The following is a 26,443-nucleotide window of genomic DNA, read 5'->3' as shown; positions in this document are numbered from 1 at the left end:
AACCCCCTTTGCCCACCCCATCATCAACAATTAAGAGGGAAAGTAACTAAATGGATTTACATAATTGAAATTGTAATTGAAATGTTTAAACTCAGAGACTTCTGGAAGACCACAAAAAGTGCAGCGGCAGTGGGCTAGAGCAAAGTAAGATATAGGGCTTTGGGCCAGATGGGAGACACGTCCAAGAACACCCAGAGAAGGAGGGAGGAGGTTTCCGGAGGGAATGAATAGGCCTAGGCAGTCCCTTCCTGAACCCAGCACTCCCAGGAGCATGGCACACCATTAACTTTCTTTGAATGTTTTGTACTTATCGGTCCACATTTAATGGCTCAATTCACTTAGACAGAGGGGAAATGAGAAACTCCTTCCTTCTAAAACCATACTTAGGAAATAGGAGATTTAAACAGAACAAGCTTTTGGAAACTTGCTGCTCTCTACAGAATTCTCTGTTTCAGGATATAGATTTCCATATCACCTTTCTAAAAGGGCTATTTTCTTCCTTGCACTGTTTCTTTATTTAATGAGTGCACTTACTCTGTCTCAGGCGCTTCCCTAATGCTTTGTAAATATTCACTCATTTCATCTTCATAATAATACCCTATAATTACTGTTCCTACTTCATAGGAAACTGAGGCACAGAGCTAGTATTTCTGTTATACAGAGGTGAACTCCAGGGTCCTTTGTTCAGGTACTACTTTCAGGGCAAGATAAAAAAGAGAGAGACAAATGCTGACAGGTATGAGAGACAGGAGAAACAATAGAAATTGGCCAAAAAGGAGCAGGGCTATAGAAATTGTCTGTAGTGTCACCCCAAAACCAGAGACTTTGCAAAAGAATGGGCTGGCAAATCAGGCAACAGAATTACAGGGTCACCAGCAAGGCAGTCCCTGTGAATTCATAATTAACTTGAGCTCTTGGCCTGCAATGTCACCACTCTAGCAGGAAAGCACATAGCAACCAACAGCCGGGGCTGTGGTGCATGGCAGGATGACTTGGGATTTAAAAAACCGCGTACCATGAAAATGTGGGGTTCTGAACCATTAAGTCACAACAGAGCAGAGGATAAAAGCAATGACACTTGAGGTACAGACAGAGACAGCCTTAGATTGTGGGATATCCCTAGCACAAGCTCCTCCTGGTATGAAGAGTTTGAGTTTACAGGTTTGGTTCCTCAGAGACTCTCAAACCACAGAGGGAGGCTATGAACGAAAACAATGAAAGCTGTTCTCTTCTGGCCTCAGATGCTTTTGCTAATTGATTAGAAACTGTATCTGGATCAAGACTTTTGTTTGAGGGGCATCTGTTGATAATTTTCACAAAGGCCTACTTGCTCGAGCCGAGTGTCAGCTAACTGCTTCCTGTCTGGGCAGTCTGCCCCCTACCTTTCAGTTCCTTGTTCCCTTTGAACCATCTGATGGTGGTGGCTGGCTTGCTGGCCATGGCAGTGCAGTTGACTTCAATCTCCTCCCCTTCAACGGCCGTGTCTTTCTGGATGTCGATCATCAAGTTACGTGGTGGGACTACAAATTAAACACACACACTTTATAAACACAGGACCCGTTTATGGACAGATTCTTCTCCTCACTAGGAATCAGCGTGGCTACTACCAACAAAAGGCAGACAAGGGACACTGCTGTTAGGATCACATCCTGATGGCAAAATAAACTGCCAGAGGAGGGGAAGAACTAAATAGACAATGTCATGTAAAGTGGATCAGACATAATCAGATAATTCAGAATGTCTTTTCTAAATGTATCCTATTTAGTGACCAGTCTCCAATTCCTGAATTATCACCAACCTAAGATTAACAATCCAGGTATTAGTCATTAGAAAATGGATAAGGAAATAGGTATAAAATCAAGAGGAGTACACACTATTGAAATTAATGTCCTTACCTGGAAGCCCCTGAAAGCAATAATTCTCCTTGAACTCAACCCTTGGATTTCAATCTTCATAGGAAAGACTTCAAAGTCTACTAACAAAGATAAAAAGCTTGGGGCCCCTTAGAAGAATCACTCACCACAAACATGCACAGAAAAAGTATGCCTCAGAACCAGTTACACTGAACTTGAACTACAGCGATTTTTATGAGTCAGGACACTGTCCTTCAGTGGGTGGAGTGCCATTAAAAGAAAGGTTTGACATATAGGAAATGCCAGGTATGTGCAGGCATTTACCATACCCCGAATTCCAATGCTCAGATCTTAGAAACCAAAGGTAAACGAGATTCCTAAGTGCTTGAAAGACACTCAGATATCAGAATTAAAACCACTTTTCTATAAGCATATTAAATATCCCTATAATGAAATAGTCAAAACAGAAGACTTGAGGGCTGACATCCTGAACAGTGTGTGCATGTCAGCAGTGATGATGATGACGGGAGTTAAATTTTTGTCTTTTAATGAGATGAGTTGACAGTAAAACTTCATATAATGTGCAGTCCTACCTCAAGACTGAGCCTCCTGAAATAAAAATCAGTAAGAATACAGAATTCAGTAGTGTGAATCTAAGAATATGAGCCCTGACCACCATGAATAAGCAAAGACAGGGCTGAGACTTATGATTAATAAGTTTCTCAACTCAGAAGAGAAACAAGAAATTAAATATGTATAAACATGCCATCCTGACCATCAAGTTGAATAATACATCTCTGATACCGCTTCAATAAATTATGGGATTAAACCATGTTATTTGGGATTTCCAACTGTTCCAGTCCAATGTGAAAATTCTGTCCACAGGAAGACTTTCATACTGAATTAGAGCGATTGAAAATTCTTATAGAGAATGATGAAAGAGGAAAAAACAAAATGATTTGTTGCATATGTTTCTCAGCAAGATGGTGCACTGTGGAGGCAGGGAGGGGGTAACCGCTGGAGCAGAGGCGCTGTTCTCTGTTCCCATGTGCGAGGAAAACATCGCGTTTGTTCAGTTGGGTGGGTTGCTAATGTGGTATGGCCCAAAGGAGTACTTACTCATGGCAGAGAACATTCTAAAAACTTAGCAGAAGGAACAGTTTAGCATCCAGTTTAAGGGTGTGCACCTGATGGAATTTTTAGAGACACAGAAAGGCAGTGACAACAAAACAAAACAAAGCAGGGTGCTTTGGCTGGCTGTGTCCTTTTCATAGTCTGTGAGAATGATACTCAGATGGGTTTCAGATTGCCATTCTGTACATCTAGATAGCATACAGGAATACACAGGCAGTACATACTCAGAATAAGCAAATACTACTGGATGGTAGGAATAGCGAAGGGGAAATGCCACTGTTGGATCAAATGTCAGTGGAAACAACTGTCTAAGCCTAAAGAAACTAAGATCTTGGTAAGTGACAGCACAAGAGAAACAAAAAAGGTAATGATGAAGGAGCAAAAGGCAACAGCGGGCCATCACAACCAAACCGAGGCACAGAAAAGACCATCTCTTGGGGTCTGGGTGGAAATGAAAACAGTGAAAAAAGCAGTTCTTGAAATTGATATGCTCGATATTTCCTGATAAGAACTGTAATTACTAATATCATTGTCAAGAGAGAGCAATCGGCTAAAACTACTGACAGTGTTGGGATTCTCTCTGAAATGGAGTATTTCTCCCACCTCATGCCTCTGGGAGAAACACCTTGATGGGCATTCAGAATCTAGGGCCTTTCTTAATGGGAATAGATCCAGGTGTTGCTGGGACTCCACTCGGATGACTAAGTCGCAGTGGAACCTGGTATCCATGCTGTCTGTCAGTCATGCTTGTGTTCTGGGCATCTTGCTCCCGTTCTCTCCTTTTTTATGGTGTGTCTGAAGACACACAGAGACTCCTCAGCCCAGTGCTCTCATAGCCTCCATCACCTGCTCATTTCTTCTCACCCACAGACTACAGCAGGACTAGTTCTTTCAGTGCACAGTTTCAAAAGCTGCAGTCCCTGGTCACAGGGCTCTGTGTTTCTGGGCTGGACAGAACAATACAGGGATGGAGCTTGTGGAGGATGTCATGGCAAATAGGAAGCAAGTAGAATGGACCTAGACGGGGCCAGGGCAAGAAGATGTAGCCCCAAGGGCATGCGTCCCATGGCATGTTTCTTTCAGTGAGGCACTATCTTCCACTTTTTTACCTCTCTCACAAGTGCTATCATGTTATAAATCAATCCAAGGATAAATTCATTGATTAAGTCAGAGACCTCAAGACATAATCACTTCCCCAAAGCATGCCAGGTAGTGAAAAAGCTCAGGATACACGAAGCCATAAGAGACGAGTCACATTCAAATTGTAACAATCTCCAGTGGCATCTCTTGGTGGAGAGCCTTTACTGCCTTCATTTGGTCCTAAAGATGGCATCTGATCCTCCCATATCAACAACAGTGTCTGCTAATTCAAAGCAAGGAGATCCAGAAAGATGGGTGTACACAGGACAGGAAAATCCACAAGTAGCACCTTTAGGCTTTGGGGTCTGAGAGCTTGACAGGCGTTAAGGTTTGTATCTGATGTTCCCCTGTGGGTCTCAGCTTTCTTCCTTTCCCTCTGTTGTCACAGTCACACTCTATGTCCCTATCACCTGCAGTAATCTCAGTAATCTGGGTCCCAGGATTACCTTCCTGTACTGCAGGCATCTTCTTTACCTTAAGCCAAAGGGAAAGTGTAGAAACTCCAAAAGCTGGAAAATCACCCCGTGTAAAAAACAATGGACTTACATATTGCTGAGGTCATCATTTTGAGAAATAGCTCAATGATTTTCCCCAAGCCCATAAACAGTTTTCTCAAGGTTGAGATCAGTATTGCTCCTCCTTTGCTGAGATCAGAAGAAAGAGGCAAGTGGGGTGGGAGTCGTCGGGTTACAAGTATGAAATTTGAGGATGAGTTACATTTTGGATGCTATAAAGACACTTCTCCCAGACTCTTTCCCTATGTAGAAACCCTTATTTGGTCTGAATGAGAAACACTCACAGAGGTCTACATTTCTTGGGACTTTTAAAGAGCAATGAACAATTGGATAATATAACTGAGGTGATTTAAATTTGCCTTTCAGAGAACAGAAGGTTGGAGAAGAAAAATTTCTTTTGGCCTATTAATCCTATCCCATTATTTTTTCCTTTCACTTCATCCTGATTTCATAATGTCTATTGTAATACAAAGGAGTTAGCAAAGTCTTTAATCCATTTCTAGAAAAATGAATGAAAACTGTTGCTAGCCAGAGAACACACGTGTATACACGAGCCACTAAGCAGACACAGCTAGTAAGAACTGCCTGCAGCCATTAATGAAAACAACACAGACCTTTCTGGGAAGGAGCATGCAGAGGAAAATCTGAATGGAAAAAAAAAATCACACACAGGGAAGCACTAGAAAACAGCCTGGAATGTCAAGGTTCCTTTTAGCTAACCTAAAACCTAAAAGAGTGCTAATTATAAACATTACGCCTACAACATTAAAAAAAATCAGCACTATCAAGATGAGTCACATTAATTACCACAAAAGAGGAGTCTTAAACCTGATCAGTATGTGAAATCTCATTCTAAGACCCTCTAAAATAATTAGGTCTCGCGTTCCTGGAGTCTGAAGAGTGAGCACTAATCTTAGGCGGACAGGACTGTAATAATATTAGCTACTATTATCAGTAACTGCATTCATCTCAGCACAGTCTTGTGTCTCTTGTTCATCTCCTCTTATGAACAGAATAGAAAGAGTCCTACATTGTGTGCTGGGATAAGGACACGGACTCGTCACAAATGGAAGACTGAATGGCCCACATGGCACCTGAATACACAGAAACTATCACAGGAGAGTTTTTGGGTTTTTATATAGATGAGATCTACACATAATGTAACTACAGAACAGCATAGAAACCATTAACAAACACTCATCTCTGTATTTTGTAACTACGCTAAAGTTTTTGCTGAATGCATTAATAACTAATAGTCATATCACTAAAACGAGCATCTTCAACCTATCGAGGAGACTGACAGCTGTGTAAGTACATACGGAATCCTTTTCAGAGAGCCATGGATAGCAACGGAGATGCAAAGACATCATTCTCCATTCATTATAATATCTAAAACTCTAAACCTTAGGAGGAAGGCTTGAATGTGTATCAGTGGAAATTGTCAGATTTTGGAATATGAAAGACTCTCACACTGATGACAACAATTTTACTCTGTCAAGGAATCCTAGATAACTTCAATGGAAAGAAGATTAAATGAATGCATAATATCTGCAAAGAGAACACTGACTAGTATTACTTTCAAGTACACTTAAGTTAATGCCTCTATAAAATACAAGCAGGAACCTATTACTTCTAGAATAATGAGACCTCCAAATGGATTGCATGCAGGATGCCTCTCCCTAGTCTACATGTTGGTAGTTGACTCCAAGTACACAGCTGAACTGGTCCAGCACAGTGACTTAGAATAAATGCACCAGACACGGATAACTGACAGGAAGCAGTGTCTTGCCAATGGTCCAAAAGACATGCTCTTGAAAAATTGTGAAGCTCCAGAAAAGCCCTGAAACAGCACTTGAGCTTTCACTGAAAAGGATCTGCACTACCAGACACAGCACTTGTCAGGCAGATTAGTAAGGTCTGTTGGAGTCCCTAGAGTTTAAATGCTGTGTGTGTGAGTGTGTGTATTCATGCCTATCTTTATGTACAACACATATATGTACAGACTAGACCTCAGACACTGTTCCTCAGGCACCATCTACCTTGTTTTTCAAACAAGTGTCTCCCTGGCATGGGATTCTCTGGCTGGCCAGCCCCAGGGATCCATCTGCCTGCCTCTCTAATGTGTGAATTATAAGTGCATGCTATCCTGTCTATTGTGGGGATTGAACTCAAGTCCTTTCACCAACTAAGCTATCTCCCCAGGTCCTCAGATTACTAATTTTTATTGTGTGCTTTGTAACCTTGGCAGAATGGCTTATCTCTGTTAATATTATTTTTTCTATGAAATTAAAATATCAAAACCTAAAGGTCCATGTAGTAAAAAAGCATCCTGAAAATTCAAAATGTCATGGGTACATTCTGTTTCGTTGCCATCACTCCTGTGGAGAGGCTGCAAGTGATGGCAGCTCAAATGTAGATGGTCACCTCACACATGTGTGCTTCACACACGTGTAGACAAGCAGAAATGGGAAACTTCAAATGCTTCCTGGTGAATCTGGTTCACCTGCACAATACCAAAATACTCACTCCGGCAGAACTTTCCAAGCAGATCTTGTATAGATTAAATCTGGAAGTGACAGACATATGCGTGTAAGCTATGGACCCTTGCACACAGTCCACACTAGAAACTGTGTGGCCAGACGTTAAGTCTGACTTTCTAAAAGCACAGTCATATCAAGAATACATGCAGGCTTTGGGCACATGGTTTGGCTTGATGAATTAAAAATATTTTTCTTTTTACAGCTGTGTTTAAATAAAGCAATGAGGAAGCAGCTCAATATGTACATTCATAAATACATACATGTGCACACACCCAGCGAAAATGTCCTTCATATTTATCTTTCCTCTTTAATCTTCATATCATTACACCAAAAAGCTGAAGCCTGCTGGCTCCAATAGATTTTGATTCATCATCTTCCTGAAGGTGTAAATCAGAGATCCTGCCTCACTCTATGGGATTATGTCCTTGAAAATTCAGTTCCCAACACCCTGTATCAGCTCCTGTCATGCACCAGAGTGTATGTCTGTGTAAACTGCAACGAACTCAGACCCTTCAGTAGAGAAATACCTGCTGACTGCATCAAAACAAAACCGTCACCCTGACCACTGGGATCTCTGAACATCACAACCTGGTGACCACAAATGACGATGCTCAAGTCACTGGAGGTGACCTCACAGCCTGCCAATAGTTCTCTGCTTTTTCTAGGTAAACCAGTCTCAACTGCCTATGTCTGATGACCGCAACTGGTATCAAGGCCTGTGTTCATGGGTATGGCTGTCTGTTCTGTAGCATGAGCTGGGCTATCAGTAATAAATAGGGCAATATATAAACAAAGCCAAATTCAAATGAGGATGTCAGTCAGAAGGAAAAATTATCACAAGGTATCTGAGCTTTGCCATGGGTGTAGATATGGGAGCCCATTTTCCCTTCTCTTGCACAGAGGCAAAAACCTTGGGGCAGTTAGAAGCAAGGTCATTTCATGTGGTGAGTGACTCATTTTAGGGCTCTAACTTCTCTTGATCTTCGATTCTGAAGTCTGAGGTCTGAAACCCAAGAACAGGTGGAATCTATAGCTGCCGACTGCTATTTCTTAGAGTGTTTGGTGAAACAGGCTATTTTTAAAATTCAGCAAGATGAGTGGTGATTCTCCCTAAAACAACTTGGAAAAGTGAGATCCACTCTTAACCCCTTCCTTGTTACTGGAAGGCACTTGGTAGCCTGAGCCATCCCACTGGCTTCCCGTGACTCACAAGCATTTCTTACCCAGGACTGTGATGGTGGTGTAACTCTCCTGTGGGGGGTCAGTGTAGAGTTGGCAGAAGTATCTCCCTTCATCCGAAATTGAGACGTTTGTCAGTGACACTTTGAGTTCACTGCTAGAAAAATTGAGCAGCTGAAACCTGCTGTCCTTCAAAGCTGTGAAACAAAACACAGTCAGTGATTGTGCAAAAGATGACGAACAATCTATTTTCTTTAACTAGGCAAGAGAAAAAGTCAGATGCTAGAAAAAAAAAAAAAAGCCACAGAGTGGAAATAATTTAAGTCTTTCTGTATGTGTATGATACTATTTTAGGTTTCTGCAGTAGCTACATGCAGACAAATAACCCCAGTGACCTATTCTAAAGAGACTTAGGCAGGGGCAGGCTTTGAGTGCACTGTACAACATGCCAGACTCTCTGAGGTGGGCAGCAAGGTTCAGAAACAAAAGTACTTTTAGAAAGAAAACACAAATCCAAAAAACAAACAAACAAACAAACAAACAAACAAACAGTGGGTCCAAATTATGAGATAAAACAAAACAAAAAAGGTAATTTCAAAGTAAAATACTGATTTTTAACATGTTATAGCAGACTCTTTACTTGGATATGAATTGAGGTGGGGCAGCCTGATCCAAGGCTTTTTGAGGCCTTAGCTGGTTATACAGTTTTCTAGGTAAGTCCACCTTACAGTAGGAAATTGATCGGACACCAAACAAGAACTTGGAATTACCAAAATGCACCATATGTGGGATTATTATTTAATGCAAAAAGTCTTTTTCAATGTCTTATTAATTTTAGCAAAGGCTATCAGTGCCATATGCATGTGAAATTCAGAGGACCACTTTGTAGAGCTGGTTTCTCCTTCCACCATGTGGGTTTTAGGAATGGAACTAAGGTGGTCAGGCTTGGTACAAGCACCTTTAGCCTCTGAGCCATGTCACTGGCCTTTCTTTAGTCCCTTCAAATGTTCCTTGTTTATCAGCTCTGTCCACAGAATGACTCAAAATACTGGGAGTGAACAGGAGGCAAGCCAGCGAAAACAGGCATGATAGATACTTCCTTCACAGTTAGGTGTCTTGCCAAGCTACAGCAACCATATGAGCCATTGGTGTCATATACAATTCAGTTTCAAAGGCTGCCTTTTGTTAAATTGCATTTGAATGGATCTCAGCATCTGGCCATCTCTGTACAGCAGAGGCTATGGTGAAAGATCTGGTCCTGTCATTACAGATATAGATTGCCTTGGAAATGCTAATCTTTAAACCAAACAGATTCCCTATCAGAATGCTATATTTTCCTTGCCTTACCCTATTTGAGTTGTTTGTGTCAGCTAAGTATTTGGGACTCGATTGCAATTCACCTTGAATTACTACAATCAATTCCTATTGCAAAGTAAGACTTTTAAAGGGGACCATTCAAGGTTTCTATTAAGTAGAAAGATTATGATTGCCTGTCTCTTCTTCTCTCTAAAGAATTGACTAAACTTTAAGCATCTAACATTAAATTAGAAAAAGGTGGCCTTGGCAATCTCTTTATCAAGACAACACATACGTAAAAAAAAGTTGCCATCTACTCCTGTGGGGTGGAAACTTACGCCTGAAGTCCTTGAAGTAAATGGTCTGCCTGTTGGGGTTCAGCAGTTGAATCACGGAGTCGTCACTCTTATTGACTTGGCAGCTGATGGTTGCAACTTCTCCCTCGATCACTGTCACATCTTTAGTAAACAGATTCTGTCCATCACCTTTAAAAAAAAAGGGAGAAAAAGGTCAGCTGGAACTCTCATCATTTAAAATTTAGTCAGTGAGACCCATTAAAGCAAGAAGTGAGAAACGCACTACAAAAGTAATGTCTGATATGGCCCTAAATACTTCTCTTCCTAGCTCACAAAAGGAGTCATCAAGCTGAGGTGAATCTGGGTTAAGATACAAGTAAGCTTGGAATTGCCATGGCTCAAAGTAAGGGGTACTGAGGTCCCAACTTCCAGTATTTTGAACTGTCAACCAGTGTGCTGAGGTGGAACCAGAAAGACCAGGGTACTGATTGCTGTGGACATTGAAGACCCCCCACCTAGAAGAGGGGAGCTATGGCCAAGCCTAGACCACATGGCCTTGAGCCACGCTAAATTCAATGGTCAGTTAACTGAGGGAGGAAGGCTCAATAAATGACCCTGTCTAGTTAGCAGAGGCTGACATTCCCAATGTACAGGCAGGTCATTTTGTCATGTGTGGGAGGGAGGACCAAACTGGCTCTTAATACAACCCAGAAGGCCTACAGTTGAGAGTCTGACTCTGCTTTCAAAAACATACCTTCATAACTCACCCAAAGCCTTAGGCAGCTCTGAGCTCACCACCCTCCCTGCAGATAACCCCTTCAGCCACTAAAAGGTTTTCAGAACAAGTCAAAATGTGAGCGCTCTCAGATCCACTGATACAAGGCTTATCTCCAGATCTGCGCTAGTTTGCAGCTCAAGATTTGTTCCAGGAGCCAGAGCATCTCCTAAATGTGTGAAAAGATCCACAGCACAAGGTGGAAGTTCAATTTAGATGCAGAAGATAAGGAATTGTGAAGTGTTCGATTCTGTGGTTGGCCTAACAGGAGACAGAGAAGTCCTGGACACTGCCTTAGCCTTTAAGGAGCTGAGATGTACATAAAACAGGCATCTAATAGCTACTTCCCCCACAAAAAGCGTGTGTACAGGCAGCAGATGTGACAGTCAGTCCAGAAGGGAGAAGACAGACCCCGCTCTTACATCAGTTTCCCATCTACAAAATGGGGCCGTAATTAAAAGCTATCCCACAGAGTTGTTATAAACACAAAGCAGTTCTCACCATGTCCAGCTTCTCAGACTAAACAGATGGTTACTGCTACACGATCATCACTACTACCGTCACCATCACATCGTCATCACCATCCCACCACCACCCCATCACCACCACCCCATCACCCTCATCATTTCTCTAGACCAGAAATCCCCACACTTAGGAAGCCATTATCACATGTGGGAGTAGAGCATGCAAGAATGCAGCCTTAGGGTCCCTGCTCTGCAGGAGCTCTCTGTGTAGCTGGCATGTATCAGCTTAGGGTGTCTTCTTCACTCCTTGAAGAAATGTTGTCACATCAAGAAGCAAAGGTCAAAGATAAATGCTACTTTAAAGAATAAAAAATCGAGACAGCACAAAGAGAGTACAATTAGAATAAGTGGAGGATTTCCACCTGCGATCACATTTCTTCTGAAGGAGCCTTTCTTGGCAGGACACAGTAGGTAAGTGTGATGGGGTGTCTAAAATGGCTTAAAGCCAAATCCACCTAGAAATAGACCAGCCCCTGGCAGAGGACTAGAAGAGAGGAAACTAGAAGAATAAGGGGCGGGGGGAATCATAAGAGCTGCAGATAAACAAAATGCCTGGTGCTTGTAGAGCAACCCCAAAAGAAACTTGACCTTGAGCTCCATGACCCCTGAAAGTAGCCCTGCTGTGAGGACACAGGCCTATATGGCTGGAAGGAGACTGAACCTGGGAAGCAGGGAGGGAGGGATGGGGGGGCGAAAGCTGTTACAGAGTAACAGCAGAGCGGAGGACTGGGAAGCTGGGGTGGGGGATACTGTTACAGAGTAACAATGGAGTGGAGGACTGGGAAGCTGGGGGGGGATACTGTTACAGAGTAACAGCAGAGCGGAGGACTGGGAAGCTGGGGGGGGGATACTGTTACAGAGTAACAGCAGAGCGGAGGACTGGGAAGCTGGGGTGGGAATACTGTTACAGAGTAACAATGGAGTGGAGGACTGGGAAGCTGGGGGGGGGGGATACTGTTACAGAGTAACAATGGAGTGGAGGACTGGGAAGCTGGTGGGGGGGATACTGTTACAGAGTAACAGCAGAGCGGAGGACTGGGAAGCTGGGGGGGGAGATACTGTTACAGAGTAACAATGGAGTGGAGGACTGGGAAGCTGGGGGGGGATACTGTTACAGAGTAACAATGGAGTGGAGGACTGGGAAGCTGGGGGGGGGATACTGTTACAGAGTAACAATGGAGTGGGGATGATCAGAAAAAACAACTGAGGGGGGTGTTTATTGTTTTCCTCCTGTGGATTACTGTAACAAACACAGAAGTCAGAACCCAGTAGGAAGGAATGGGTTATTCCCAGATATGAGCAAAGACCAAGGTGACAGGAATTCCTGCCAATCAGGCCAGCTTTTCAAGGTTGACTTGCTGGCCTTGGATAAATGTGAATAGAAAGCAGGACACTGGACACTGTATGTTTGCAGGGTAACTTAGTCAGGTAAGGCAATTAAGGAAAAATTACACTGTAATGGGAGAGTAAAACCATGTTAAAGCCAAGGGGTTTGCATTGAGGGGACCAGAATATCAAACAGGCTCTTCTTGGGGCAGGAAGGGATTGCTTCCATCTGCAGGGAATGTATTAGTAACACAAACAAGTCTTCAACCGGTAGAAGGTACATGTGCAGAGGCTGCCTGCTGACAGGCATCAATCCCTTTGGATACCAATGACTACTCTGCAGCTCCTGAGACTTAAAGCTACTGCTAATTCAGTCCTGACAGTTTCTGTGGAAGTACTATTGGCTTTAATTTTAGTTCTTCATGGAAGTTCTATGGACAGTGTACCCTGAGAAGAGGCTACTATATTTATAGCAGCCTTAATGTAGGGGGTTGGGAACCAAGAGGAGTGAAGCATGGTTTTGCATTTTTAAGAACAAAGGTAGTGACAACATCAAGTCAAAGTTTTTGTTTTTTGTTTTGTTTTGTTTTGATAACACAATCTACATGTTCCTAATTATTACTTAAAATGGGGTACTCTATGACCAGTCCATTGACCAAGTCACTCAGGTAAACTTTTTGCCTTGGCTTGCTAATTTGCAAACCCATGGTGATGTTGTCAACATCATGGAGTTATTATTTTTTAATTATTAAGACCAAAATCCAATGCCTGAAAGAAAAAAAACGCCAACTTCTAGCTATGCTATAATATGGTTGTCGTACCAATATGGAAAATTATGTGATAATGAAATATTTGGCTGAAAGACATCGAAGTGCTTTGGCTGATGGTGGTGGCCCAAGGATGTCATTCTTTTAAAAAAATCACCAATAAATTAGACAGGTCAGCTGGATGGCAGTTATATTAAACAGAGCCCCATACTTTGAGGCACCATGGATGGCTGCAATAGGATAATAATGACCTATTTATTTGCGGCAAAGGACTTGAATGACAGCGAGGAAAATACAGTACGTATGTCAGTACCCTACTGCCTGAAGCCTTTATGTAAAAATGATTTCTGCTCACATCCTCAAATATGTCTTCCAAAAGGAAGAGTACACACTATGACTTGATAAATTTCCCCCTTGAAATGAATGTTGAGACAATTAGGTTGTCACAAAATGCAATCTCATGTGTAGCAGGAGCGAAACACGAAACTTTGGTATCTTCCTTAAAGAATGCATTTAAAAACCCTTCAGAGTTTTCTAAAACTCAATTAGCTGACATACTGTCAAGGCAGGAACAGTACATGTTCAGGGGAAAAGAAATCAAACAGGTACAATATCTAGTCATTAAATGAAGCTGTTAACAGCCAGGTAATTTATTTTAAGGGTGGAGCAATGGCTGGCATGTGTAGACATTTCCAACTGCTAATTGGTGCATTTGGATGAAGTTTGGGAGACAGAATCAAACTGAATTTTAATTTATACCAGAAGTTGTAGTATCACAGTGGTGCTTCCTATAACTTTCAGGGTTTTTTTGTTGTCTATTTCTCTTCACACACTTCCATTTACTTCTTCGTGTGTGCATGTGGACATCAGAGGATGACTTGCTGGAGTCAGGCATTTCCTTCCATCAAGTGAGTTCCAGGGATCAAAGTACTCAGGCTTGGTGGTAGGTGCCTCATCCTGATAGCCCTGTAGTTCGCTCTTCCAGAAAGAGTCTTGCTGTGTCCCCTTGAATGGTCTGCTCCTGGCTAGGTAGCACAGGCTACCCACAAATGCTTCATACTTAAGTGTGCTGGGATTACAGACATGCCCTACCACACCTGGTTAACTTTCAGAGTTGCTCTGTAATTCCTAAAAACAAAGACCTAAATTAAAGAGAGCCTTTCATTCAGGAGCAAGCATCCTCCAAAAACCAGACACTTCTTGGACAGTTACAAAGACAAGAAAGCTTATTGTCTACAAAAGGTAAAACTACCTTGGATGACTACCAGTGACCCTTATGGCATCTTGATAGGACTGGTGTTGGGACATAAGTTCCTTATTAGCAGTTTCTAACTTATATAAATAAATGCTCAGAGACTCTTTTCTAAAACATCATTTTGTTAAATACTCCCTTTAGGTGGCATTGCACAAAATGCTAGACTCCATTCCTGTCCATTTAATCAGCAATATGTCCATACAGAAGTGACAAGTGACAAGATCTCAAAGGTGGAAGTGAGAAACAGGAAGAAGAACTAAGATGTCCCCAGTGCTGGACGGGGCACTGGCTGCATTCCCTTTCCTAGTCTTCTGGGGTTTTCAGTACTTCTGCCATAAAGATTCAACTCCAGAGTCTGATTTGAGGAAGTTGCCTAGCATGATTCAGCTAAGTGGCTGAGCTAAGAGGTGGTAGAACCTTGTTCTGGAAGATAACTCCCTTCTCCTGGCCCTGCTCACCAACCAACATCTCAGGACTGGTTGCTAAGGTCCCTCTGGTTCTGCCTTGGAAATATTGCTTGTTTTTAAAGAGGGTTATTTCCTTATAAGCAACTTGTGATTTTTTTTTATTTCCATAATTTATCCTGAACACAATTACACACTTCAAGATGAGAGAGAGGTCGTCCTGAATGCAAAGTACCTGTTTACTACTGCCTCCTCCTTTCAGCACACAGCGCACTCTGCCCCCAGAGAAAGCCTTTATTACCAGGGCACGGTGGGCATTTGCCAATGCCCAGAGCTCTCGCCCTTGCTGCCTGGCTGCTAACAAATACAACACTTAAAACAATAAAACAAATAAAACTGGGGGAGTTTTCCCAGTCAGGCCCATAATGAAAGGTCAAGTCACTGTTAAAACAGATTTCAGCGAATGCCGTGGCAGCTATGGAAACTCCCACCTACCCACACACACAGAGGGGCACCATGACACTTAACTGGGAGGGTGGTTTGCACAAAGAAGCAATACATAAAGCCCTTGGCCTTCTCCCTCAGCAGCTAAATCATATTAGAGAAACTGTCTCCATCCCGGCTCTAGGAAAAACTGAAACTGTAGCATTAACTTGGCAGGGTTACTGTCTAAACAGGAGGCACCCAAGCCCCAAATGTAGATGGCTAAAAGAAAACCCACATTGATGATGATGAAGTCAGGGACTTAAAGCCCTTACTATGGTCCCCAAAAGTAGATTTCTTAAATATACTGTGTATGCATGTACTTGTGTGCAGGAACATTAGCCAGTGCACATTAGCCAGTGCAGCAGGTGTGGAGGCCAAAGGAGGATGGGGTGCCATGCTCTATCACTCCACCAATCTCCCTGGATGCAGGGGTTCCTACTGAACCTGGAGCTCACCATGTTTTTGCTAGACTGGTGGTCAGTGGGCACCCAGGACTGCTTGGCTCTCCCTAGCCACCGATATAGGCACTAGTAGCCACACCCAGCTCTTATGTGGGTTATGAGGATTCAGACTCGGGGCCCCATGCTTGACCAGCAAGCACTCTTTCCCACCATCTCCCCAGGCCCAGTTCTGGAAGCTTTACAGCAATCAAAGACTCACTCTTATTCTCCAAGAGGCATCAAAGTTTGAAACTTTCAAAGAAACAAAACACCTGCGTGTCTTTGGAAAGCTTATTTTCGATTGCTGTGGGAGCCCTGTGTGACCTGAAACTTGTTACCTATGCTCACTTCTATTGGGTCCTATTTTTATTACCCTGTTAAAGATGTGCCCAACTTGGAAGAAGAGAGTCCGTCTTGACCGAGTAAGACCATTATTACAAGCAGAGGCACTGCAGTTCCAGCTAAAGTTTCCAAGAGCCAGAACAGAGATGAGTATGTTTCAGAAGAGGAAACAAAAGAATTAAGATTCTGTTGAAACCCAGAGGGAGAAATCTTTCTAACTGCATATGTTCCCTCAAGTCAATGTAAACACAGTATGTGCTACAAATCATTAACAAAGCCATTAAGATTTGATTTCTATCTAAGCAATTATTGTCAGCATATTTTGTACATTTCCTTTAAAAGACTCAATCCTATCTTTCAATTCATTAAACTGTTCCCTACATTTACAGAGTTTTATATCAAATCAGAAACCTATTTGAATTAATAAGAATTACAGTAAAAGTAATTTGAAAATAAATTATTTGAAGTTCAAGCCACGAAAGCTTTTGATGAAAGAATTCAGTCCCATTTAAACACGACAGTAGCATTTTGAGTCAGCTACATACTGATGAGAGACAGTGAAAGCCATGTCCCAAAAGAGAGTTCCATCAACCAGGGTTAAAGGTTAAGGGGATGACCTCTTCAAAACAAATACAATTTTTTATTTTTAAGGGAGGCAATATCCCAACCTTCATGAATACTTGAATATTTATTTAAAATCAGAAGCAATCAATCTGTCTGTGGCTCACAAGGCTTCTGTTAACCTTTTTGATCCTCATCCATGTTTTTCTGTCCCCCAAAGTAAAATCAGAATGTTGACTGTTTGCTCCAAGGACCAGCTCCATCTTCTTAATGGTCAAAACAATTATGACCACAAGCCACACAGGCCATAAGCTTACAGACAAACAGTAACTACATGGACAAAGATCTCTCTGACACTGACCCAAACACTGTCCCAACCTCTTTATCCAGAGAAGCCAAAGAAACCTCCAAGAGCAATTCTTCCTGACAGACCTAGGCCCTGGACAGAGATGTGCCAAAAACCACAGGGCAAGCAACAGGACAGGACATATTCCTGACAGAGTCCCCAAGGACTCTTGCCTGTTTCTAAATAGCATGCATTGATTTTATTCTAATTGTAAAAGTGAGATACGCTCACTTTTTATTGCTGTTCTGAAGGCGTTGCCGTGTTTTTAGGCGGTATTTCTAAGACTGTGTCCTACACACAGAGGTGGCTAGACACTCCTAAGTACCCACTGTTCTCTAATCGCTGCTGTGTCACTTGAGCTTAGAAGGAAAAACACGGAATTTATTCTTAATCTCCCTTTATAATCAGTAAAAGGTGAGGCAAATTTCTGAACGGCAAGTTAAAGAGGAATCTTCCTCGGTGCTGGCTTTTCTTCAATTAAAATTGTTGATTTCCCCTGAATACAAAACAAAAAATATCTGACACAACATTAAGCTATTCATGAATATTCTGTATACACATTCTTGTTTAGTTGACTAATGGCAAATTAACGCTCTCTATTTTAGCTTAAACACATAGTATAGGTATGTTTGATTAGCATTGAATTCCAAAAGCTGATTACTATGCATGCTTTGATTATGTAATTACATAATAGAGCATAATGGCTCCTTTGGAGTCATTATGATCTATATGGCAAATATGTTTCAGTTTTGCTATAGTTTAAATACATGCTGAGATGACAGCTCATAACAAGGTCCCACTTTTCAGTCTTATCAGCTAAATGGGCATTTCCTCATTCATCCTAACATCTCCTTGACACCAATTAAGGCCTATTGTGGCAAGCTGCACACACTTGCGAGAAATTCCCTTTGTTTTCTTGGCATTAAAAAAATGGACATTAATTTTAAAAGCTGTATTAAGCAAAAGGCGTGGTTTGTTTGTTTGTTTATTTATTTTTTAAATTCTATCCTTCATCCACGTTGAAAAGGTCTGCAGGGAATCACATCTAGTTCATTAATCACAGCTCAGACAACCACAAGGGGGTTAAAGATGGAATTTCACCTTTAACTCCAAAATGCAAGGGCAGGGAGCAGGCAGAGAATACAGATGCTCACAGAGGTGTCGCTGCACTGCATACAGCTCGGGTCTTCATGAACATCTGCCTCACCAAGGGGCACAAAGGCTTACTTCTGCAAATCCCCTTTCTCCCCGTCTCCCTTGTATTTTGAAGTTCCTTGGGGTGGAGGTAGCTATGAAACAGCACAGCAAGATCTCTCCTTCACAGCCCTTGCATTGGGGTTTTCATAGATCTAAGGCCAACACATCTTCCAGACTGAAGAGATTTTTGATAATTCTACCCTGACCTTACAAACTGCAAAGTAGTCTGTCTGGTTTTAAAATAGGAGAAAAGTTACTGTAAGGAATTATGTAAAGTTTTTCTTGTCCCCATGAAACTCTTTAATCTCAGCTGCAAGAAGAGTTATTTCTGCTTTTCCCTCCCAGGGGAATGATCCTTACACCATGCCAAACTAAAGGTGACCGGAATCTCAACTTTAAAGACAAATATGCACCCAGCTATTTTTACCATTTCGTCTCTTGGCTTTCAGCATGGAGGCTGAGGAACTGAGGTCAAGTACAGTGCACCTTGCATTTACATGGAATGGGTGTCTCTTCTGTGAAAGGCAACATTGATTAGACACAGGAAAAGCCTTTTCAGGGAAGATGGTGACAAAGAAAGTAGTTACAGAGCATGTGTGTCTGCGCTGCTTCAATTCCAACCATCACATTAGCCTCCATCCCTTTGAAAGACTCCAAGTTCAATCACTTTTTAATCAGGGCCTATACCACTAAAAAGGCCAAGCCAATTATGACGCTTAAGGTTTAAGCTTGTCTGATCCCCAAAGGGAGGAGGTGTGAGTCACTACACTGAATGTGTCTACGGAGCGGTACCAGCCATGAAACCCGAAGGTCTGAATTAGCTTTTCAATTAAAATGCATGCACCAAAGAAACTAACAGCAACAAAAGAAACAAGAACATAAAAATAAACCATAAAGATTAGGAATGATTGCTGAATCCTGCTGCTGTTCATGCTGAAAGGGGAGGGACCCAGACATCCCTAACTCCTTTCATTTACTCTCCTGGCTGGATAGCATGGTCTCGTCCTTCAGCAACAAGATAACATTTTTTTTTTGTTGTTGTTGTTTATTTGGAAAGAATACTGCCTGACCCTGAAGAACGACCCCCACCCCCCCATACACACGCATACTAGATAGGCTTTAGATGTAAAAAAACATAGCCCTCAAATGGAGTTTTATTTGCTTGGGAGATGGCATTGAAGTCACCTTGTGAAAGAGTCCTTTTAAGCCTGTTAAATCTGCTTAGAGGCTCTTGGGAGAAGGAGGGTGGCTCTTAAAAATATTAATTAAAAAATAACCGCAGTCATCCAACTTGGACTTTGGAGAAGAACAATCTGAAGACAGAGGCTTCTTATAAAACTAATTGTGTTGGCAGAGCAAGTGATTTCTCCTCAATGGGCTCGATTCTGCGATGCGCGTTTATGGCGAAAGAAGAAAGGACAGGGTTAGATGGCGCTGCTTCTGTCCAACTCAAGGCTGGCTGCTACGCCAGCCTTTCAAAATGCAGTACACTTCTCCCACACAAAATGGGGCTGTGCTGAAGGCCAACTGTTGATCTTCTGTGTCGGCCACTTTGCTAATGAACTGATAATAAGATATATTCCGTTCCCTGGGACTGCTGAGTGACGGACGGCTCTGCAGAGTGAGAGTGGGCTGTCCATGCCCCTGCTGGCCACAGGCATGGGTCCATGAAGGAGAAAACTGCATACAATATAGGGGTGGGTTGTGTAGCTAGCCGCTGAGAGGGGATGAAGCGTCTATTCAGGATGGTTCCTTGGACCCCAGATTAGCTGAAGTCTGAGATGTCAGGAAAGGGTTGTTGTTAATTTAGGTAACAGAACTATCTCCAGTTCTAAAACCACAGCTATCCACAATGGAAATGAAGGGCTTATGTGACTGAGATTCAAATTACTTGTTAAAACACTTGACGACCACCCCAAAACACAAACATTATGTTTTGCTGTTCCTGTATGGATTTTCCTCTTACCCAGAACAGAACTACTTAGTACATACACCCACAGTAGCCATGGCTGGGCTACAACAAAAATACAATGTTAACTTTTCCTAGAAATAAAAAGCACACAAACAAGGTGGACATGGCTGAATGTTGGGGTCAGTTGGGCTGAAACATGTCTTTCCAGTCCCCTTAAGCAGTAAGTACAGCAGAGATGGATACTACTCAGCACTTGCCCTTACCAGTTATGCCTCAAAAAATTCTCTAAATTGAATTTCTGTAGAACTCCAGTCTCCAGTCTCAATGGAGATGTTATATGCATTTCCCCTATGTTTTAACACCCAACTCAATATCATTTTCCATTTGATAAAAGGTACCATGATTGAACTTAGGTCACTTTTTGCTTCAACTCACTAAAAGCTAAGTTTTTTTTTCCTTTTTGTTTGCCCCTAGGGGCTTAAAAGATTAACAATTAGTGTAAGATATTTAAAATCACAAGGTTACAGCAAGGAACTGTAACTCTACATATATACAGAAGAAAAGGGAAGTGGCTGCTATTCTCTATGTCTAGAGGCAAGAAAACCAAATGATTTTTCTAAAGTGCTTGTTACTATTAATTTTTTAGCATCAAGAAAACCCCCACTATTATCTAGAGGAACCACTATTCAAGTCATCTGCATGAAAACCAAAGCTAATTTACTTTTAAGGTGTTTTCAATGTGCTAGGTATTATGTTTCATTTTTATATTATCTCATTTAAACCTTACTATACTCCTACATTGTTTGCTGTCTTCTGATTGTGCCCCATATGCACACAAGGAAACTAAGAAGTGGTTGGATCTGATCTTCTACGTTTAGCCCTACATCTGCTGCTACTAACAATCCCACTGTATCATTGAGGTAACTGAAAGGACGTTACATTTTATGATGCTAAAAGAACAGAGGAACTAATGGAAGACTCTACAGCATCTCATTTATGACTCAGGAATAAAACCAAACAACATGCCCAGCACAGAAAGGAATCTGAAGCCAAGCAACCCTTCTATCAGCAATAGGCATGCTCTAATATGCAATACTGATCAAATCAGCTCCCCAACCAGAGCCCACAAATCAGGTCTTTAGTATTTAGGGAGGAGACGTCTGTTCTGCAGCCTGATCCAGGCTCAGTTCTACAGACTGATCCAGGCTCAGCAGCTCAGCTCCAGCTTCAGGCATTTATAGTACCTGCTTCAAGGGCATTTATTAGTATCAAAAGTCTATGTGACCAAAACTTGGCTGTAACAGCAGTCTCTTCGAACATCTCTTCATTCATTCTTCCTGCCAACAAGAGCCACTGAAAACCTTCCAAGTTTAAAGCTTAGAACCGACAGGACAAGCACGTAGGGCTCTCAGTTGGAGCACAACAGATAGGGACTCTGGGTGAATGTCAGCTTCAAATGACATTACTACAGACACAGAAGTGGAGAGACAGGAGGGGAGGGATGCTTCACATTCTTATTCTAAAGAGTGTCCCAAGTGTGTGTAATGTGGTTTGTTCGAGAAACAGCTGTAAATCCATGATAATCATCATGCTGAATAATGCCGCAACATTCCACTTACATCTCCTACCAGGAAGCCAAGCAGCTTTGGACTATTATATGAAACAACAGTTTCTTAGCTGGAAAATTGGCCCTTATTGGTGGGTGATTCACTGTATCGTCTGTCAGTCAGAAAGCAAGTGGTGGGTGGTTTATTTTTTAAACCTCTGGGTGCTTGAGCTGCTGTTCTCAGCTAAGTCTGAAGGACACACAACTCAGGAAACTCTGCTCAGCCAGAGTTTGAGGATGGGATTGTGAAAGGAGACAGGCAGTGGCCCAAGGAGCTTCCTTCCAGATTCCACTCTCATGCGTGCTGATTGCCCGGTGCCAAGCCCATGTCAGGCAGATATGCACAGTAACGATCCAAATTGGTGCCATTATACAAATAACTTGATTAGTATCATCCAAGTGTGGGCTGCTGATTAATCATCACTGAAATTAGAGATAAGTGATAAGGGCATTCATTACTCATGACTTGTTTTTCAGGAGTAAGGGGGCAGCAGAGGAGAAAGGAGAAGTGTGTTAGACTTTAAAACAGGGATCTGTGCTATGGTTGGAAGCTTCCTGGTGATGGAAATCTGTAAACCTGAGTTTTTCTATATTTTTAAATTGGGCAAATGGTATCTCTCTAACAGGATTATAAGGAGACTTGAGTGAAGAAATGTTGGGTGTGAGTGTATGTGTTATAAAAAACACAACTCTGAAAATGCTAAATAAAGGATTATATATCCTTCAAATCTATTCATGGTCAGCATCAGCTCCATGACCTCTGTCTATATTACTAAGGCATTTTTTTAACATCTTTAACATTTTTAACATCTTTAAAATCCATTGGACTTTTTACTTTAAGCTTCAGAAGTTTAGATGTTATTCATCCGTCTTAATTTCTTTTCCTGTTACGATTATAGAACACTCTGAAACAACTTAAGGGATAAAGGGCCTACTGCGACCTATGGTCCAGTAAGTAAGTCCAGTAAGTAATGGTCAAGGAAGTAAGTCAAGGCACAGGAACTTGTCACCGCTGCGTACACTGCAACCACAGTCAGGAAACAGAGGGATGAACACACGCCAGTGTTTGCGGTTTTTCATTTTACACGGTTAAGGATCCCCTGCCCAGGAAATAGTCCTGCCCAAAGTTAAGACAGGTCATCCCACATCAATTAATATAATCAAGAAAATCCCTCATGTATACCCAAAAGTGATTCTTGACTCTGTCAAGCTGACCATTCACATTTACCACCACCTGACGCTACTACACAATTCTCTGAAAAGCAGAGAGCAAGTTTAAACATTTTCATTAGAAAACATTTAGGTTAAACTACATACTAACCTGTATATATGAACATCAGGAGGCAACTAACAGATGCAGGCAGAGGGATGACACTGGGATTAGACTCAATATATAGCATTCAAAAATTACTCTGTAGCCTCTCTTTATTTCTATATAAGCCTATAGTAAGTCCAGAGAGCAATTTCCATCTTCCCAGGTAGACAGCATTAAGCTGGCAATACAACACAACATCTTCCTTGGCAAACTTCACAATCAACATCACAGATACCTGGCATACCAAGGGGGTACGATGTACAAAAGTTACAGAGTGCATAATTGATTCTTTCTAAATGCCAAAACGAAAACTAGATGAAATGAAACAAAAACTCCACCACACTGGCAAACCGGCCACTTTCTTTGTCCTATTCTTCAATACAGGAAGGACCCCATGAAATATGGAAATAAGCAGGAATGGCTGAGCCCTCTCTAACTCACCTTAGCCTGTTAGGCCCGTCTATGTCCTCTGCTGTTTCTGGCCAATGTTGGCTGTCACTTCTCACACATAATTTCCTCTTTTCTTACTAAGTGCAAGAGCTTGGGAGAAAGCTACCAGGCACTGAGACCTTTCCTGCTTACTAATGAGTTCCTGGGTGTGTCTAGGATGTCTGAGGTCTCCAGAAATGTAACCTTCACTAAGTGCTGCTCTCCTGTGGCATGTGGGGGTGTAATTCCCCCCTTCATATGACATTGGAGGAAAGAAAAGAGCACAGACAAAATTTAATAATAATATATGGTTTAGCTTGACAATTATACTCTGACACTAATAGATATTCTTAGGTAAAAATACACCCTTGCACGTAGGAACAAATCAATACATAATTGGCATCTGACACTAGTTGGCTATTGACAGTAGTTTCTTACTTTATCACTGGATCAAACCCCCATCACTAACCTAAACACAGAAGCAGAAAAGCTGACCCTGGAGAAATTCCCACCCATCCTGCAGGTGTGAGTGTAACCACTAGCTCTTCATTCGCGTGGGGTGGGGTTATTGTACAGGTGGGTGGGTGTGTTCATGTGTGAGTGCACGCAGCCCAGAGGTCAACCTTGGGTGCTATTCCTCAGAAGCCACCCTTGGGATTTGAGGCAGGGTCTCTCCCTGGACGGCATTCACTAAGCTGGCTAGGCTGGCCAGCCAGACAGCACCAGAAACCTGCATGCCTCAGCTTCCACGGTGCTGTGACTGCAAACACGCTGACACCAAGACCAGCTTTTTATACAGGTTCTGTGACTGACAGCCTGCTCCTGACTTCCGGCACACAGGGAGTTGTACTCATCAGTCCCACTCTTCATTATACTGGCTGTTCCACTTGTTTATAGCGTGCTGTTCTGAACTGGTTTTCCACTGGGTCCATGCTACCTCTGCCCTTACCAGCTAGCCCTGGGGCCAGCTGCTTCAACTCTCTAAGCCTTAGGTTTCCTCACATGTAAACAGGACATGAAAATGTCTCCTTTATGTGGAGAACCAATGGATTCTCATTTGAAGATCTGAGGCAATTTTATAAATTGATATAGCAGCATGCTAAACTTGAGTTGTGTATATCCCAAATTACTTAATGTTATTTTAATTATTTTTAGCTCCTCATTCTTGTGTATCCTCCCCAAATAAAAAAGTTATTTACCAAAGCTATTACTTTAAGTATTTTTAGTGTCATCTTATTTTTCTTTATATCCCTAAAATAGAACACAGTGTCACCATATATGACAGGTGCTCAGTAAATGACCGAACCTGAATGAGGTTACTAAATAAGAATCTGTTAGGACATCACATGCCCTGGACACTCTCAATTTTTGAAATTAACTAGGCCATATAATGTCCAAACATCTTTAGATATTTATATGCCACATAGGCTTTTGAATTAAAACGTTTTAAAGCATTTCTATAATTTTAGTTTTAAGCTTTAGAAATGATTTACAATAGAATATTTTTTAGTAAGGCTAGAAAGCAAGGAAGCAAACATATCATTTTACTGTCTTTATGTTGCACAGCTCTGTTTTAGGGGAGAGAGATGACAGACAGCTCTACACACACATACATATACAGACAACAATGTGCTAATATTTGTCTGCCCCTCCCCCATGTAAGTATATCATCATTGTGTTCTAAGAACCGTAGGCCCATCTCACACGAGTGGACTGTGGATTCTAGACAGGGGAGCATGGGTGGGTGGGGGGTGGAGTGGAAGGGTGTGTTTGAGAAGATCCTGGCTTGTTAAAAATACTGTAAAGATTCTAATATGTCCTGAAGAAAGAGCACAAGAGGGGTCATAGGCTGGATACTGAAGGACATCATATGCCAGGCTAGGGAATTTACGCTTTATCTTATTATTAATAGAGAGCCACGGAGTGATTTAAATCCAGGGACTGATACGATCACACCTGGACTTTGGAAGACAAGTTGTATATGGACAGGGAGTGGGGCTGGAAGAAGGAAGACCAGTATGGGACATCAGCCAGAGAGCTGAGAGATAGGACATGAATGGAAGAGTGAGCAGAGAAAAGCTGTGAGAAAGGGGGCAACTGACAGACCCATAGGGGCTAGGCACCAGGGTACTACCACCAGCCAGTCAGCCTCCAGCAAAAGGGCTCAGTGGTCCTTAGCTCGATTTTCATTAGCCCTACAGCTCAACGCCAGTTACGCTCAGCATCCTTAAGGAAGGGCAGCAAGGGCTAACTTTAAAAGAAGTCAGAAAGCCGGGTATGGTGCTGCATCCCTTTAACACGAACACCTGGGGACAGAGGCAGGGAGATCTCCGAGTTCCAGACTAGCCAGCGCTACACTGGCTAAATAAATAAAAGAAGTTTATTAAAGAAATAAAAGAAGTCAGATGGCAAAAGACACACACTTCTTGTAACTTCCAGTGCTCACTACTTAGATGTGTTTTTTAAATACAATACTTTAGGAGTTGTTTGAAAATTTCATACATGCATACAATGTATTTTAACTCTATTTACCCCCCTTCCTCTTAATTCCTCCTAGATCCACCCCAACGACTTTGTGTTCTCTCCCTTTTTAATAACCCACTAAGCCTGGTCTGTACTTCCCTTATAGATATTCATGGCTATAGGGTGTGGAGTCATGAGATGCAATTTGCTTTCTGTAGCATCTGTTAGCACCTAAATATAGCGAGGCAGTCCGCCTCCTCTGCTCCCTGTGGCTTAAGTCTTCTGTGTGGTTGACTAGCAGTTTTAATAATGTCTGGGTGATTGTAAAACATGCATAAATTC

General features: G+C 42.1%; 1 protein-coding gene across 8 annotated transcripts in view; it reads right to left on the bottom strand.

Annotated features, from left to right (window-relative positions):
- Window positions 1-26,443, bottom strand: part of Cadm1 (cell adhesion molecule 1) — a 329,281-nt gene that overhangs the window by 52,799 nt on the left and 250,039 nt on the right. For all 8 annotated transcript variants that reach the window (XM_042280843.2, XM_006979765.4, XM_042280845.2 and 5 more), the window contains 3 exons: window positions 9,996-10,142; window positions 8,406-8,558; window positions 1,383-1,520 (listed from right to left, as the gene is read on the bottom strand). In XM_042280843.2, coding sequence (XP_042136777.1) covers window positions 1,383-1,520; window positions 8,406-8,558; window positions 9,996-10,142 — 438 coding nt within the window. The remainder of the gene's footprint in view (window positions 1-1,382; window positions 1,521-8,405; window positions 8,559-9,995; window positions 10,143-26,443) is intronic.

The sequence above is a fragment of the Peromyscus maniculatus genome, chromosome 7 (assembly GCF_049852395.1).
Source record: "Peromyscus maniculatus bairdii isolate BWxNUB_F1_BW_parent chromosome 7, HU_Pman_BW_mat_3.1, whole genome shotgun sequence".
Lineage (NCBI taxonomy): Eukaryota > Metazoa > Chordata > Mammalia > Rodentia > Cricetidae > Peromyscus > Peromyscus maniculatus.
The sequence above is the reverse complement of the archived record's forward strand: the minus strand, read 5'-3'. Positions and strand labels throughout refer to the sequence as shown.